Source organism: Prosopis cineraria, unplaced genomic scaffold, assembly GCF_029017545.1.
Source record: "Prosopis cineraria cultivar Desert tree isolate PC_DT_omini unplaced genomic scaffold, ASM2901754v1 PC11, whole genome shotgun sequence".
Lineage (NCBI taxonomy): Eukaryota > Viridiplantae > Streptophyta > Magnoliopsida > Fabales > Fabaceae > Prosopis > Prosopis cineraria.
This window is the reverse complement of record NW_026555342.1, coordinates 38,417,623-38,431,429: the sequence shown is the minus strand read 5'-3', so window position 1 is coordinate 38,431,429 and position 13,807 is coordinate 38,417,623. Positions and strand designations below refer to the sequence as shown.

Here is a 13,807-nt window from a genome sequence, read left to right as displayed (position 1 = left end):
AATTATTTTTTATGAAAATACTTTTGACAGAGACAATTTATTGCCGCTAAAAATAACTGCATAAATTATTTTAATTTCTTAATTAATTTTATGAACAAACTTTTGGCATGACAGTTTGTCACCCTTAAAAGCAATTGTATAAATCATTTTTACTTTTTAATTATTTTTTATGAAAATGCTTTTGGAAGATAACTATATAAATCATTTTAATTTTTTTAATTATTTTTTATAAAAATACTTTTGGGGGTGACAAACTGTCACTATTATAAGTAATTACATGAATTATTTTTTTATGAAAATCCTTTTGGCTACAACTAACTGTCACCTCTAAAAGTGATTTTTAGTGGTGGCAATTAAAAGTCATTGTTAAAAGGGGGTCTTTGGTGGTGACATTTAAAAGTTACTGTTAAAAATCTATTTTTGATGACAATTTTTAGTGGCAATACAACACTACTACTAAAGGTCGATTTTAGTAGTGACTTTTAATTGTAACCATCAAAAGTAGACTTTTGGCAGCGACTTTTTTGTCACTGCTAAAAGTTGCCTCCAAAGTTTTTTTTTTTGGCAATGCAAAAAGAGGCACTCTTTCAAATAAGCTACAAAGCAAAAGAAGGCAAAAAAAAAAAAAAAAAAAAAAAGCTACAAAGCAAAAGAAAAATGAAGCTGCACTCAAGAAGGCAGCTTGATTCTCAAAGCAAAGACAAGAACAAAAGGTTCCTCAACTTAAACACCAAAGCTAAGCTCACAATAGCTTGTGCTCTCAATTATATATAGTATTATAAATTTACCCATTGTACAACTGTAAGAAATGTGGGATGCTCTAAGATAAATTCATAAAAGTACTAATGGAGTAGAGGAGAACAAAAAGATAGAATAGTCTCATATGAGACATTTAAAATGAAAGAAGGATAATCAATTAAAGAAAAATATGATAGGTGCTCAAAACACCTGGTATTTAGTTAAATTTTTTTTCTTTAGCTTCTAGAAAATGATCGATACACCGGTCATATATATATAGATATATATATATATATATATATCAAAAATTAAATATCACGGCTAAAAACACGCATCAAATTTGGTGTTGTCATCCTCTGCTTTTCCATTATATCAGAGATATTTCTTAAAATTGTGATATTTTGGGCATCTAATATTCAGATCTAATTCAGATTTTTGTAGTACTATAATGGATCCCACTCAATATCTAAATATAGTTTACTGACAATATGTAGCATACTAATATTATAATAGTCACCCTTAATAAAATAAATAGCCTATCAATCAAACCATAGTTGACTTCGAAAGTCTTCAACAAACATTTCTTAATTGTCTACAAATAATACATTAGGTAACAAATGGTTTTCCACGAGCATTAATAATGAATTTAATATATCCCATTTGCACTCCCGGAGATATCACACGTTAGCGCACTAACTCTAGATAACCAAAGTAATTTGTAAATATAAGCAAATTTCGTGACTAAGAATAACTTATTATATTAATTATTACATTATTTGTAGTCAACTATGTTTGGTAGATTTTTTTTCCAAGATAATGTTTAAGATATAACATTAAAAATGTTAATGTAGGTGCATGTGGTAACAATACCATTCACACCCGTTGAATTATGTGCATGTTAATAATTGACGATTGGCAAAAACAAGTTGTCCTAACTTATTTTTAAAAAACTTACTTTTCACCCTGCGATGTAATCTATATAAGTTGAGATTCTGAACCATCTATTTCATCCATCAGAATTTTGAATCTCAGCTACGCCCATCATCTTCCTTCTCTATATTCCACCATCATTCTCAGAAGCCACCTCTGCATTAACTTAGAATTAGCCTGCCAGTTGGAGAAGGTTTCTTCTTTGTATTCCTCCCATCAATTAGGTAATAATGTTATCCTCTTCATTGTATATATTTCTATAATCACTTTCTGAACTTCTTTCTCTCTCTCTCTCTCTCTCACACACACACGCAATATATCTTTTTCATACATCTCATATCACATTGTATGGTTGATGGATTACTATTTAACTTGATCTTTATATTAAGTATATTTGAAAGTAGTCTACTTCACCAACCTATAGTTTAAACCATTTTATTAGACACACTTCAAGCCTTATATATTTTTAATTAGTCTTTTAATTAATTTCTAATGTGGGACTTTTTTTTTTAACTTCTTTATATCTAATATTCTTTCTACTACTTTTCTTTTCTTTTTCTCAATTTTTTTCAATCTCTTCTTTTCCTTGTCTAGGCTTGAACTATTTTTTTTAGTCTTAAAGGCATCAATTCTATTCAAATTCTTCTTGTTCTTCTCTTGTTTCGTTTTTCTCTTTTTTCATTCATTCCTTCTTTTTCTCCTTTTTCTCATTTTTTTTATTTTTGTCGTCCCAAATGGAATGGCTAATGATACCATGTTAATTAAACTCTTTATAAGTATGCTTGGGGGAATTTTACTTTACTAAAATAGTTTAAGTCATTTAATTAGATACACCCTAAGCTTTATATATTCCTAATCTGTCTTCTAATTTTTAGATATGATACTTTTTTAATTTCCTTATCTCTAATATTTCCCTGGCTAAGTGAATTAGCTAGGAAGATAAAAATGGCTAGCAGCAGTTCAAGAACAACATTACAGCCAAAGGAAAAACTGTACAATGCCCTTATGAATGAAAGTTGGAAAGAAGTGGAAGCGTTGTTCAAGAATTATCCAGAGATTCATGACACCAAGATCGCAGATATGGTGAATAGGGAATTAGAGAATGGGGTCGACGATGATGATGAGTTCCACGACACTGCGTTGCACTGGGCTATCAGTAACAAGGCACAAGATTCTCTAGTTAAGAGCCTTGTTGATCAAATAAAAGAGAAATCTGCTAATGATGATAAGGGCTTGAAAGTTTTGAAAGCCAGGAATAAACGAGGAGATACTCCTTTGCACTGTGCAGCCTCAAGGGGATCTGCCTTCATTTGCGCTAACATGATAAACGACGACAAGTTAAAGCCATTGGTTCTTGAGAGGAACAATTTGGGAGAGACACCTCTCTTTTCGGCTGCTCTTAGCAGCAACAAAGAGACCTTCCTTTGTCTTCATCAAGTTTGTAGTGAGAAGGATTTGGAAAAGAAGTCATCGTCCGCAGATCTACAGCTCTGGGAAAGGAATAACAGAGATACCATACTTCACTGTACTATTCAGAGAAGATACTTCGGTAAGTAGTGCCTCTGGCCTCAATTGTAAGGAAAACAATGTTTTAATCTCAGGGACGGATCTAGGGTTTTACGGTTGGGGGCTAATTTGAAAATAAAATAAAAATGGGGGGCAAAAATCTATTTTAAACTATTTTGCAAAGAAGAAATAAAATTTTCATCAAAGACTTGATAATCTGGCAAAAAAAAATAAAATAAATAAAAGACTTGATAATGTATTGGGATGAGGGAAGCCTATAGATCCGTCTCCGCTAATACTCGCTCAAAATTATAATATAGAGCATCTTTTGAAAACTATGCTCAATATAAGTTATTGAGTAATTTTGTATATTGTTTTTTTAATTATATTTCTATTTCATTTATCACTCTTTTTGAAAAAAAAAATGATACTCCCTCTGTCCCAAATTATAATGTACTTTTGGGAGAGATTTGGTTTCTTAAAATATAAGACACTTTGAGAAAAATAAAAGTTTATTAATCATATTTTTTAAATATTGTTCTTTCAATATATTCTCTTTCTTTAATATATTTCACAAATAAATTATTAAATGAAAGGCATTTTTAAAATTTTATATATTTTTTTTGAAAAACTAAATTTGTAATGTGCAATTATTGAGCTTTATTGGTATACGCGATTTTGTTTAAAAATTTTTTATAAATTAGAATAGGGGTAGTACATTAAAATTATATTTCAATTGTCCCTCTAGTGTCAATTGTAAGAAAAACAGTGTTTTATTAATATTCCCCCACAGTTACATATAGAATATCTTCTAGAAGCTATGCTCAGTATAGGATATTGAGTAATTTTTATATATATTTTTCATTTATGCCAATTCTTTATTTAATTATTACACTTTTTTAAAAAAATGATACTCCCTCTTTCTCAAATTATAAGATGCTTTTGTGGGAGATTCAACATTAAAGATAAAACACTTTGACAAAATAAAGTTTTATTAATGATATTTTCAATTATTACCATTTCAAATATTCTTTCACAAATAAAGTATTAAATGAAAGACATTTTTAAAATTTTAAAATTTTGTTTTTAAAAGTAAAGCTATAATGTGCATTTAATGAGTTTTATTGGTATATATAATGTTATCTAAAAGTATGAAAGTAGTACATTATCATTATTAATGCACTTATACATAATATTTAATGAGGATATAATTGAAAAGATATAAATTTTTTCAAGAGATTAAGTTTTAACTAACTTTTTTATAATCATAAATTAATTATTAATGCCCCATATTCTGGTCCGGATTGAGTAATTATTAAAGAAGTTAGTTTTTCATTTGAATTATGTGTGACAATGAAATTGAATTCTTTTTCCTCAGATGCTCAATATATGGTGGTCATTTATTGCAACAATTTCAACTCCTCATCATCTCTTCTAATTTTAGTTAAATGAGGGGCACAATTATGGAAATATGCGTTAAAGTAGTTTTTGCTTTTATTAATACCAATAAAACTTGGTAGTTTTTACTTAATTATAATTGAAATCAGATGGAGTGTTATGTTGAGCTTATTTATTACAATTATGCACACAGTTTAACCATTAAGTTTAATTTTTTTATCCAAAAAGTTTTTTTTTTTCATTTCTAATTAAGCGTGGAATTGAATGTTTACTAGGTTTGTCGTACGAAATAATTAAGGTTTACGAGAAGCAAAACATTATGATTGGAAGCTGTTTCAATGAAAAAGGAAGGTTGCCTCTTGATGAGCTTGTCTCCATTCCTTCTGCCTTTAAAAATGGCACTTGTCTCGTATGGTGGCAGAAATGGTGCTACTGCCGTAAGTATAATTTATTTAATTTTTAAATAATTTGCGTCTAATTTTCGTAATTAGTTGACAAAGTATAATTAGCTCACCCCTTTCCAAAAACAAAAAAAGTTGTCCCATCCATCACTATATATATACATATGTGATTTCAAACTTTAAAAACAATTACATGTCTTTGGCCAAATGTATAAATTACATGTGTCCCTGGCCAAATTAACCTGATTTTTCTCGGTCTTGTCAAATAAACCTGATTTTTGACCCTGGTGCCACTTGGTCAACCGTGATGGGATGAATGAGTCAAGCAAGTTGGCGTTTATATTATTTTTTGGCCCCTCCTAAACACTGAAACGACATCATTATATTTTGTCAAAGTTAATAGCTTTTTTGTTTTTTCTTTGTTTTTGTTTTTGGTTTCTTGCTAAGAATTTGTGCTGAATTTGTAATAAATTTATGGCAAGATTGTGGCTGACAACTGTAAGATACTTTAATGATTGAACATCTATCTTCCAAAAACATCTATCTTCCACCAGAACCCAAAAAAAAAAAAAAAATCTATCTTCCAAGTAATCAGAACATTAAATTGTTTTTTTTAATTAATATTATCTATATAAGACATTACGATTTACGACTTTGTATGATTTAAGGATGAATATAGTGTTCCATTTTATTGATTATTAATGCCTTATTTTATTTAAATATTACTTTTTTTATGGTTATATATGAATATTTTTGTATTTTAATTAAGGTTCATATCCAATTTGGACCCTATACTATAGATCTCAAGATGATTTGAAACCTAAACTCATATTTGATATATTCTGAATCTTAAATAATTAAATTTAAGATAATTTTACCTCATTATTAAATTAAAACAAACATTTTTTACTTTAAAAAAGAAAAATAGGGCATGAAGTGTAATTTCCCTCAATGAAGGTTAGGAGAGAGAGTGAGAGTGAAATTTGAAAAAAATTACATATTAGGCTTAATTTTTTTTTAAAAAAATAACAGTTTTGTTTTTATTTAGCAGTGAGATGAAATTATCCCGACTTTAATTGTTAGGGTTTAGAATATACCCAATATGAATTTAGAGTTAAAATTGCTCATAGATATATAGTTTAAAATCCAAATTGCATATTAATCCTTTTAATTATGACTAATTTGGCCATGATTTGACCGGATCATTAATCCTAGAATCTGTCCAATTTTTCATTTCATTGGTCTAAACACAAAACAGGGAGAAAAAATTAGGGAGAGACAAAGTAATATTTTTAGACTAAATTATACATAACCTCTTAAAATTTGATGAGCTACACATACAAATTAACGTCCATGATCTTTAAATTAAACCCCTTAAGCTCTTGCATGTATACAAATAACTTCCCTGCCGTTAATTTGTTCGTCATTTATAGGAAACAAGTTGTGGTTAAATTTTAACTATAAAACTTGTTTCTTATAAATAGTCCAGAGGTAGTATACATATACAAGGGAGTTTATTTACACATCACTCAAAGTCTAGGGTGTTGTTTGCACACAAAAATTTTTAAGAAGGTATTCAGGCAATCACATATATACATATGATAGTGAAATAACAAAAAAAATTTATGGAAATGGATTATTTGCACAAACTTTAAAAGTTTAAGGTGTGTTATTTGTCTAGTTTTAAAGGTTAAAAGGGGTTGTTTGCATATGAATGTATATTTATGAATGTTTTGTATAATTTATCCTAAATATTAATTAATAATAACTAATAGAAATTAATAAGTATTAAAAAAGTCACTCCTTGTAACATTTTATTTTTAGAACCCATAATGGAAACATATGCTATTAGCTAGGTTCCATTAAGATTTCCTAGAGACAAGAAAGAACTCAAAAGCTTGAAAAATTAAAGTTTAATGTCAGTTTTATTTAAGTAAATAAAATCATATTTGGGTGATATTGTCTTAAAATAAAGTTTGGAAAGTCTACCTTTAATTTGGGGAAAAATAATTTTTGAGCTCATGACCTAACTAATTTGTACAGGTTGTTCAATGACTATGACATTGTCTAGAAATTCTTTTAAGTAATATTTTGCTTAGTAGATTTGAATTTGAAATTCTAAATTTAAAATTTCACATTTAAAATTCATGTATTTAAAATTCTTTGTTTGGAAAGTTTAAGTCTTCTTAAATGAAGGAGAAAGGTGAGTTGAAATTCTAAATAAAAACAAAAAAATAAAAGTGGTGAATTTACCTCTGTTTTTTTTATCAATAAGAGATGAAAAAGATATATGAAGAAAACTACAAGAGTCATGAAAGCATAAACAATATAAACATAGAGAATGAGATATTTGAAGTGACTAGAATTATAAAAGAATTATAATAAGGAATAGATTTGATTGTGGATTAGAAATTGAATCCAATCTAAATCCATAAATTTTTTTATATCTAAATAAAAATTTAGTTTAAATCCAAATTAAAATCCCCATCAATCCCAAACACACCATTACTGGATTCAAATTTACTTCTTTGAACTTGTAATTAAAATTCATATATAGACTAGAGTTACAAGCTAGACTGCACTGGCATGCAACTTAACCATGCATTTACATATTTAACTTATTCAAAACGTGAGTGACATGCTTTAGCGTTTGAAAAAACACTTGGGGACACAGAAACATAACTTTAAACCAATGGGATATCCCAAAATACTAAAAACTATTGTATAAAATTAATGCTCAAGTATAATTAATTAATATGTTGTTCTAATAGATATATCATTATATAATAGCATACTCATTGAAGTTCCATTTATCAGTCACTTTCTAGAAGCTTTTCATTATCCTTGTTATAAGTCATTTTACAGAGTCTATGAAGTGATTAATATTTTTCCAATAATGCCCTTGGTATGAGTAAGTACACTTATGGAGTAGAGAGAAATTAGAAAAAATGAGCAAGATTGGGTTAGAATTTATTGTAAAGAATGTAGCTTCTTATAAATTTTATCTTCTATATATTGCTAGATTAGAGATTAGCATTAATATTAGGCAATAATATTGATGTATTGATATTCATATTAATAATATTAATTAACCCAAAATATTTTCTTGGAAAAGTTGCTCGCGGGAAGCGGCCGTCCGAGGATCAAAATTCAGCAAATTCTAATGCTGGTCAGACTCAATCCGCCCATCAACTACAAGGTTCACATAAATTGTTGTTTCTATTGTTGAAGCTTTATTATTATAATTACCATATCATCCACAATATTTTTATTCTGTTTTGATTTTTTTATTATTTTTATTCTGATTTCAACGTTAATATCATCGGCTGTGATCATACTTTTAATTGAAATAAAAAAAATACTTGTGCAGAGAAGCTAAAATGCATGCAATATAAAATTCTTTGGGGTCAAATAGAAATACTTTTCAAAATACAAATTCATCGGATTTGACAGTTAAACACATAAACCAATCCCATTTGGTCCTGTTGTTACCTATATATGTATATATATTTTAAAATGGTCAGTGATTGGCTCAGGTTCAATATTATCTTCCACGAGGCATAGTTGTGATTTTTATTATTAAGTTTATCATTTAGCATCCATGGTATGTATTTTTATTCTGGTTTGAAAGTTAATATCACCAGCCCCTATTTAATTTTAAAAATTAATTACGAACTAACAATAAATAATATTTGATTTTGTTGTTGTTGTTGTTGTTGTTGCAGTGAAGCCAAAGGACTTAGATGATCAAAATTCATCGAACACAAACAATTTTCTGACCCAACTCATTTCCTTATGGGGTAGATACATACACACATACATAAATATATATTTTTGGCTTGATTTATATGCATTATTTAATTAATTCTTTTGTAGTTTCTTTTATGGATTTTCTACACGAGTTTGAATTTAATTTGATCTTTAACTATGCCTTTAATAATGTTTTTTTGGGGATCAGATTCCATAAGGAAAATGAAAGAAGATCATGTGTTTGGTGACCTTATTATGGAAGAACTTGTAAAACAAGATCCTTGGTATATGAAAAACAACTATGCGGTTCAGGCACAGGAAATTCAAAACTTTGTATTCTATAAGCTCAAGGATAAGCAAGTACAGAAAGGTAACATCTACAAGTTCTTTCCCGGGGGTGTTAAGAGACAATGATAGTTAGATTCTAAAACTGTGAATTAATACTAATTAAGTCCTCCACAAATGTTTTTGAAAAGCAAGTTAAAAATCAATCAAAATTATTATAAATTTAAGAGTTTTAATTACAGATAAATATTTAAATATCAAATCTAAGAGAGTAATTATATTCTTCAACTATAAGTTTAGGAATGTCTAGAACCTTAAATTCATTCTTGGTGAAATATTTCTCTTCAACATTTTAAAAAAATGGTGCAACGTTGTCCAACCCCTTTGATTAATAACATATAAAAGAATTTACAATTTTTTTGTCCATTTTTTGTAATTTCTGAGTTCCTTTTCTGTTCTTTTTTATCAACTAAAAATTAAAGTTAATATTTATTAATAATAGGAGTGGCATTGTACCAAAAATAAGTTGAGATTTCCAAGTGTTCCTAGCCTTATAATTTAAAAGCAAAATTACCATTTAACCTTTTTTTTTCCTTTTTTTTTTTTGGGATTTCACACGTTTTAAGCTTCAAGTCGTTGGTACTTGGCAGGAAGAATCAAAATATCAACAGCACTGTTAATAGCAGCAAAAAATGGTCTGGTCAAGCAAGTGCAACAAATCCTTGATGGTATCCCAGTGTCTATCCACGACCAGTTACTGATAGAGAAGAGGAACATAATACACATGGCAATAGAAGAAAGGCAAAGTCATGTGTTGGAGATAGTGAAGAAGCACAAACGTTCTCATTGGCATGCACTGATAGAAAAGGTGGATAATAAGGGAAATAATGCATTGCACTTGGCTGCAACGAAATCAAAGCATACAGCAACAGGAATACGTGGACCTGTTATGCAAATGCAATGGGAAGTCATGTGGTTTGAGGTATTTCTTATAACTTCTTAATTTCCCCCAATAATTGGATTATATATTTCTTATGTGAATTTTTACAATGCTTATTATGTTTTTTGCTATTTTATATACGTTGAAGCGGCATTTGAAAGAAAATATATTTTATGATTCAAAGAACTTTTTATATAACAATATATATAAATAAAAATGCACACAGTTTTATACTACCTTCATCCCAAATTATGAAATATTTTTGTGGGAGATTCAACATCCGAAAATATTATATTTTAATGAAAATAAAGTTTTATTAATAATAATTTTTTTAATATTACACTCTTGCCATTATATCATCTCTCTCTTTGATATATTCTTTCACAAATGAAATATTAAATGAAGAACAATTTGAGAAGTTTAATTTATATTTTTGTCTTGAACAAAAAAATAAGGCTGTAAAGTATATTTACGAGCTTTATCAATATGTATAATTTTTTTAAAAAAGCATCTTATAAATTGGGATGGAGGTATTTTACAAAACTAACAAATGTACACACCCAAAAAACATGCTACATCATATATGTGTGCGCACGCGCACAACCACTACTAGAAATAAGGGTCAGACCTGGAAGGTTGCTCATTTGAACCTATTTTTATAAGAATTTGGACTTGAAAAAATGATATGCTTTTAGGAAAATTGGGTTTTCAATCTCGATCCTGAAAGAGATAGCTTAGGCTCAAGCAACCATTTTGGACCTATTTTTGTGTTGCTCCTTAAAAATAAAATATTTTTAATTTTTAAATTGAACTTAAACTTTAAAATATATGCATGTTTATACATTAAAATTTGAATTTCTATTATTTATTTTTAACTTTTGAAAATTATAATTTATATTTTTAAAAAATATGAAATATTGTAATAGAAAATTTTAATTTTGTAAAATTCAAAAAATAATAAAAACTGACTTACGAGTCTTGCTTGAGCCCTTCAAAAAAGATATAATTTTAAAAAAATGATTAATTTTGGGGTAATTAAATTTATGAGCTTATGCCCATGTTACCCATATGGGCTCATGCCCATGAGGCCAGGCTTGCCTGTTTTTGGGCTCTAACTGTAACTAATAATTTTCGTAGAAAAGTTTGTTTCCATGATGAGACATTGATAACCAAATCATTGTGTTTATAGTTTTGATGTTAGTATCGTCGTTACATTAATGATATAAAAAATATTAAATTTAGATTTATTAATTATATATTTTCTCTACCCATATTATAAGGTACTTTTAACCACCTCATTGAAATAAAAAAGATCAGGTGATTAAGTCATTAACTTTGTTTGAAAAAAAAAATTTTAGATTTACTTATATTTAAATGACAAAATTTAAAATTTGCAATACATTTTTTTCATAGTTAATGAATTTAAATAGGGTAATATTAGAAAAATGTAATTAATACTTCACCAAGTCTCTTATATTATCTATTCTAGAAGATGCCTTATAATAAGGATTGGAGTAATATCTCTCTATATTTGACATAATTAATTTTCCTTCATTTCCCCATTCTTTCATATTAAACTAAGTAATTTTACTATTTCGTGTTACTTTTTTACTTTGAATATGGAATCACACACACACACACACACACGTGAATGTGCACAATGCTTATGGATTTTGTTATCTTTATATATGTTGAAGCAGTATGTGAAAATGAATATGCCTTCGTACTTCATCTCGCAATCCAACAACGAGGGTAAAACTCCATGGAAGATCTTCATCAAAACGCATGAGGATCTCATCGAAAAATGTAACAAATCAGTGAAGGATACTTGTGAACCTTACATTATTGCGGCTACACTAATTGCTGGTGCTACCTTTTCTGCATGCTACCAAGCCCCAGACAGATTTGGTCATACGTTTTATATCTCATTGTTGATTTCATTTTGCTTCTCAATCACTTCATTGACGGCTTTCCTTTGCATTTATAGTACTCGAAATGGAATACCCAAAAATTTCCGAAGAATTTTGCCATTTTACCTTTGTTTGGGCTTCTTTACATTCTTTGCATCCCTTGTCTCAATGCTGGTCACTTTCTATGCTGCCTTGTCCCATGACTTTCACCCCAAAGAAAAGTATCAGCCCATTATATCTTACTCTGTCATTTTATTCCCAGCCATGGGGCTATACATATTCACACAAATTCCACTGTACTTGAATCTTCTCATTGTCTCATTCTTCAAGAAGGTTCCGAAACCAAGAGTTATGGATGAAGATGACATATCACATTTCTTCCAAGATTCAAGGACAAAACAGAAGAATCAGCCCCAGCAGCCTGCTATATCAAATGTTGGAAGAGCAAAAGGAAGTACCGAAGCCTCCCTTGATAAGGGCCTCTAAGGTGCTTTTTTTTTTAATACTTTTTGAAATGTCCCAACTTTTCAATTTTTTTTCTTTTTTTTTCTCTAGATCAATTTCTTCTATATAAGATAAGAAATATTTCAATATCTTGAAGTATCAAAAAAAAATATTCCAATTACACCATTTTATTTTTGAAAATTCACAAAAAATCATACCAATTACATCACCATTTCAAAACTTCAAGATATCAAAATATCTCTTATTTTATGTGAAATCCAATGATCCAAAGAAAAAAGAAAAAGAAAATGAAAAGTTGGGATATTATAAAAGGTATTAGAGAAAAGCACATCAGAGATCCTTATTCTAGCCTCCTTAGAGTACAATTGGAACTTTATCTTTGTGAGAAGTGTGTGTGTTTTCTGTTTTAATTATTGTCCCATAATAAGATTTGAAGACGAAGAATTAAAACCATGCCTTCTAGTTGTTCGAACTTCCTAAGAGCACAGGGATTTCTTCCCTGATGCAAGAATAAGAGATTATAAGTGAATGAGTGTCATGTTGTGTTATCTTTGTTCAAGGCATGGTTGTACTGTTTCGGAATTTGTAACGTTGCATTTTATGTGATGCTGTAATATTTCTACCCACTGAGTTTAATTTATATGTTAACATATCGTGTGTGAGTGTGGTTATATTGTTTATGTCGGAAAAATAAATAATTCTATAATTATTTGATATTAAAAAAAACTAAACGTAACCTTCATGTGTAGCCATTGGTGGAAAAGAAAAAGAAAAATAAATAATTGAAGATATTGAAGATTTAAAGTTTGAAGATATTTTATTTTAATTAATTAAGGTTATTTTATTTTAATTCTAGTAATACTTAAATTATGATTATTTTTCAGCATTTATTATTATCTGTTTCATTTAATTTTAAAATTTCTAGAATTTCTTGACATTTTTCTAGGGTTAGGTTTAGGCCTATAAATAGCTCCTTAATTCATTTACTTTGTACATACTTTTGATTGAATAAAATCACTATTAGTTTGCCTCTCTTCCAAGTTTCTCTCTTCTCTACATCTAGTTCTCTCTTATTTGTTGTCTTTCTATCTCTTTTCTCTTCTTTTCTTCCCTTTTCCCTTCCCCGTTCTATATCAACTAGCATTAGATTCAGATTTTCACTTTACTTTCACTAAACACCTTCCTAGAGCTAAGAATCATCATACAAAAACACTTTTGGGGGTAATTATATGTTATAACTTTAGGTTCCTTAAGTTACTTGGTGAAGTTTTTATATTCCAAACTTCAACTTCCAAGTCTTTAGAGTATTACAAGGGTATTTTAATTTATTTTGTATTCATTTTCTACCTATCCTTTCCCTAATTTCTTTTTCTATTATTATTTGTTTCCATATTATCCTTGATTTCCTTCACCGTTTCTTTCCCTAATTTCCTTTCTTACCTATTTTATTTTTTCTTTTCTCAACACTATTCCTATCTTTTAAT

At 28.6% G+C, this 13,807-nt stretch overlaps 1 protein-coding gene across 1 annotated transcript; it reads left to right on the top strand.

Annotated features, from left to right (window-relative positions):
• Positions 1–1,764: 1,764 nt before the first annotated feature.
• On the top strand, positions 1,765–12,971 carry LOC129285382 (uncharacterized). Its single transcript, XM_054921046.1, has 8 exons — positions 1,765–1,892; positions 2,600–3,217; positions 4,848–5,009; positions 8,089–8,172; positions 8,699–8,773; positions 8,932–9,093; positions 9,659–9,990; positions 11,649–12,971. The coding sequence occupies exons 2-8, from the start codon at positions 2,614–2,616 to the stop codon at positions 12,342–12,344; spliced, it is 2,115 nt and encodes a 704-aa protein (XP_054777021.1). The 5' UTR covers positions 1,765–1,892; positions 2,600–2,613; the 3' UTR covers positions 12,345–12,971.
• Positions 12,972–13,807: the final 836 nt, after the last annotated feature.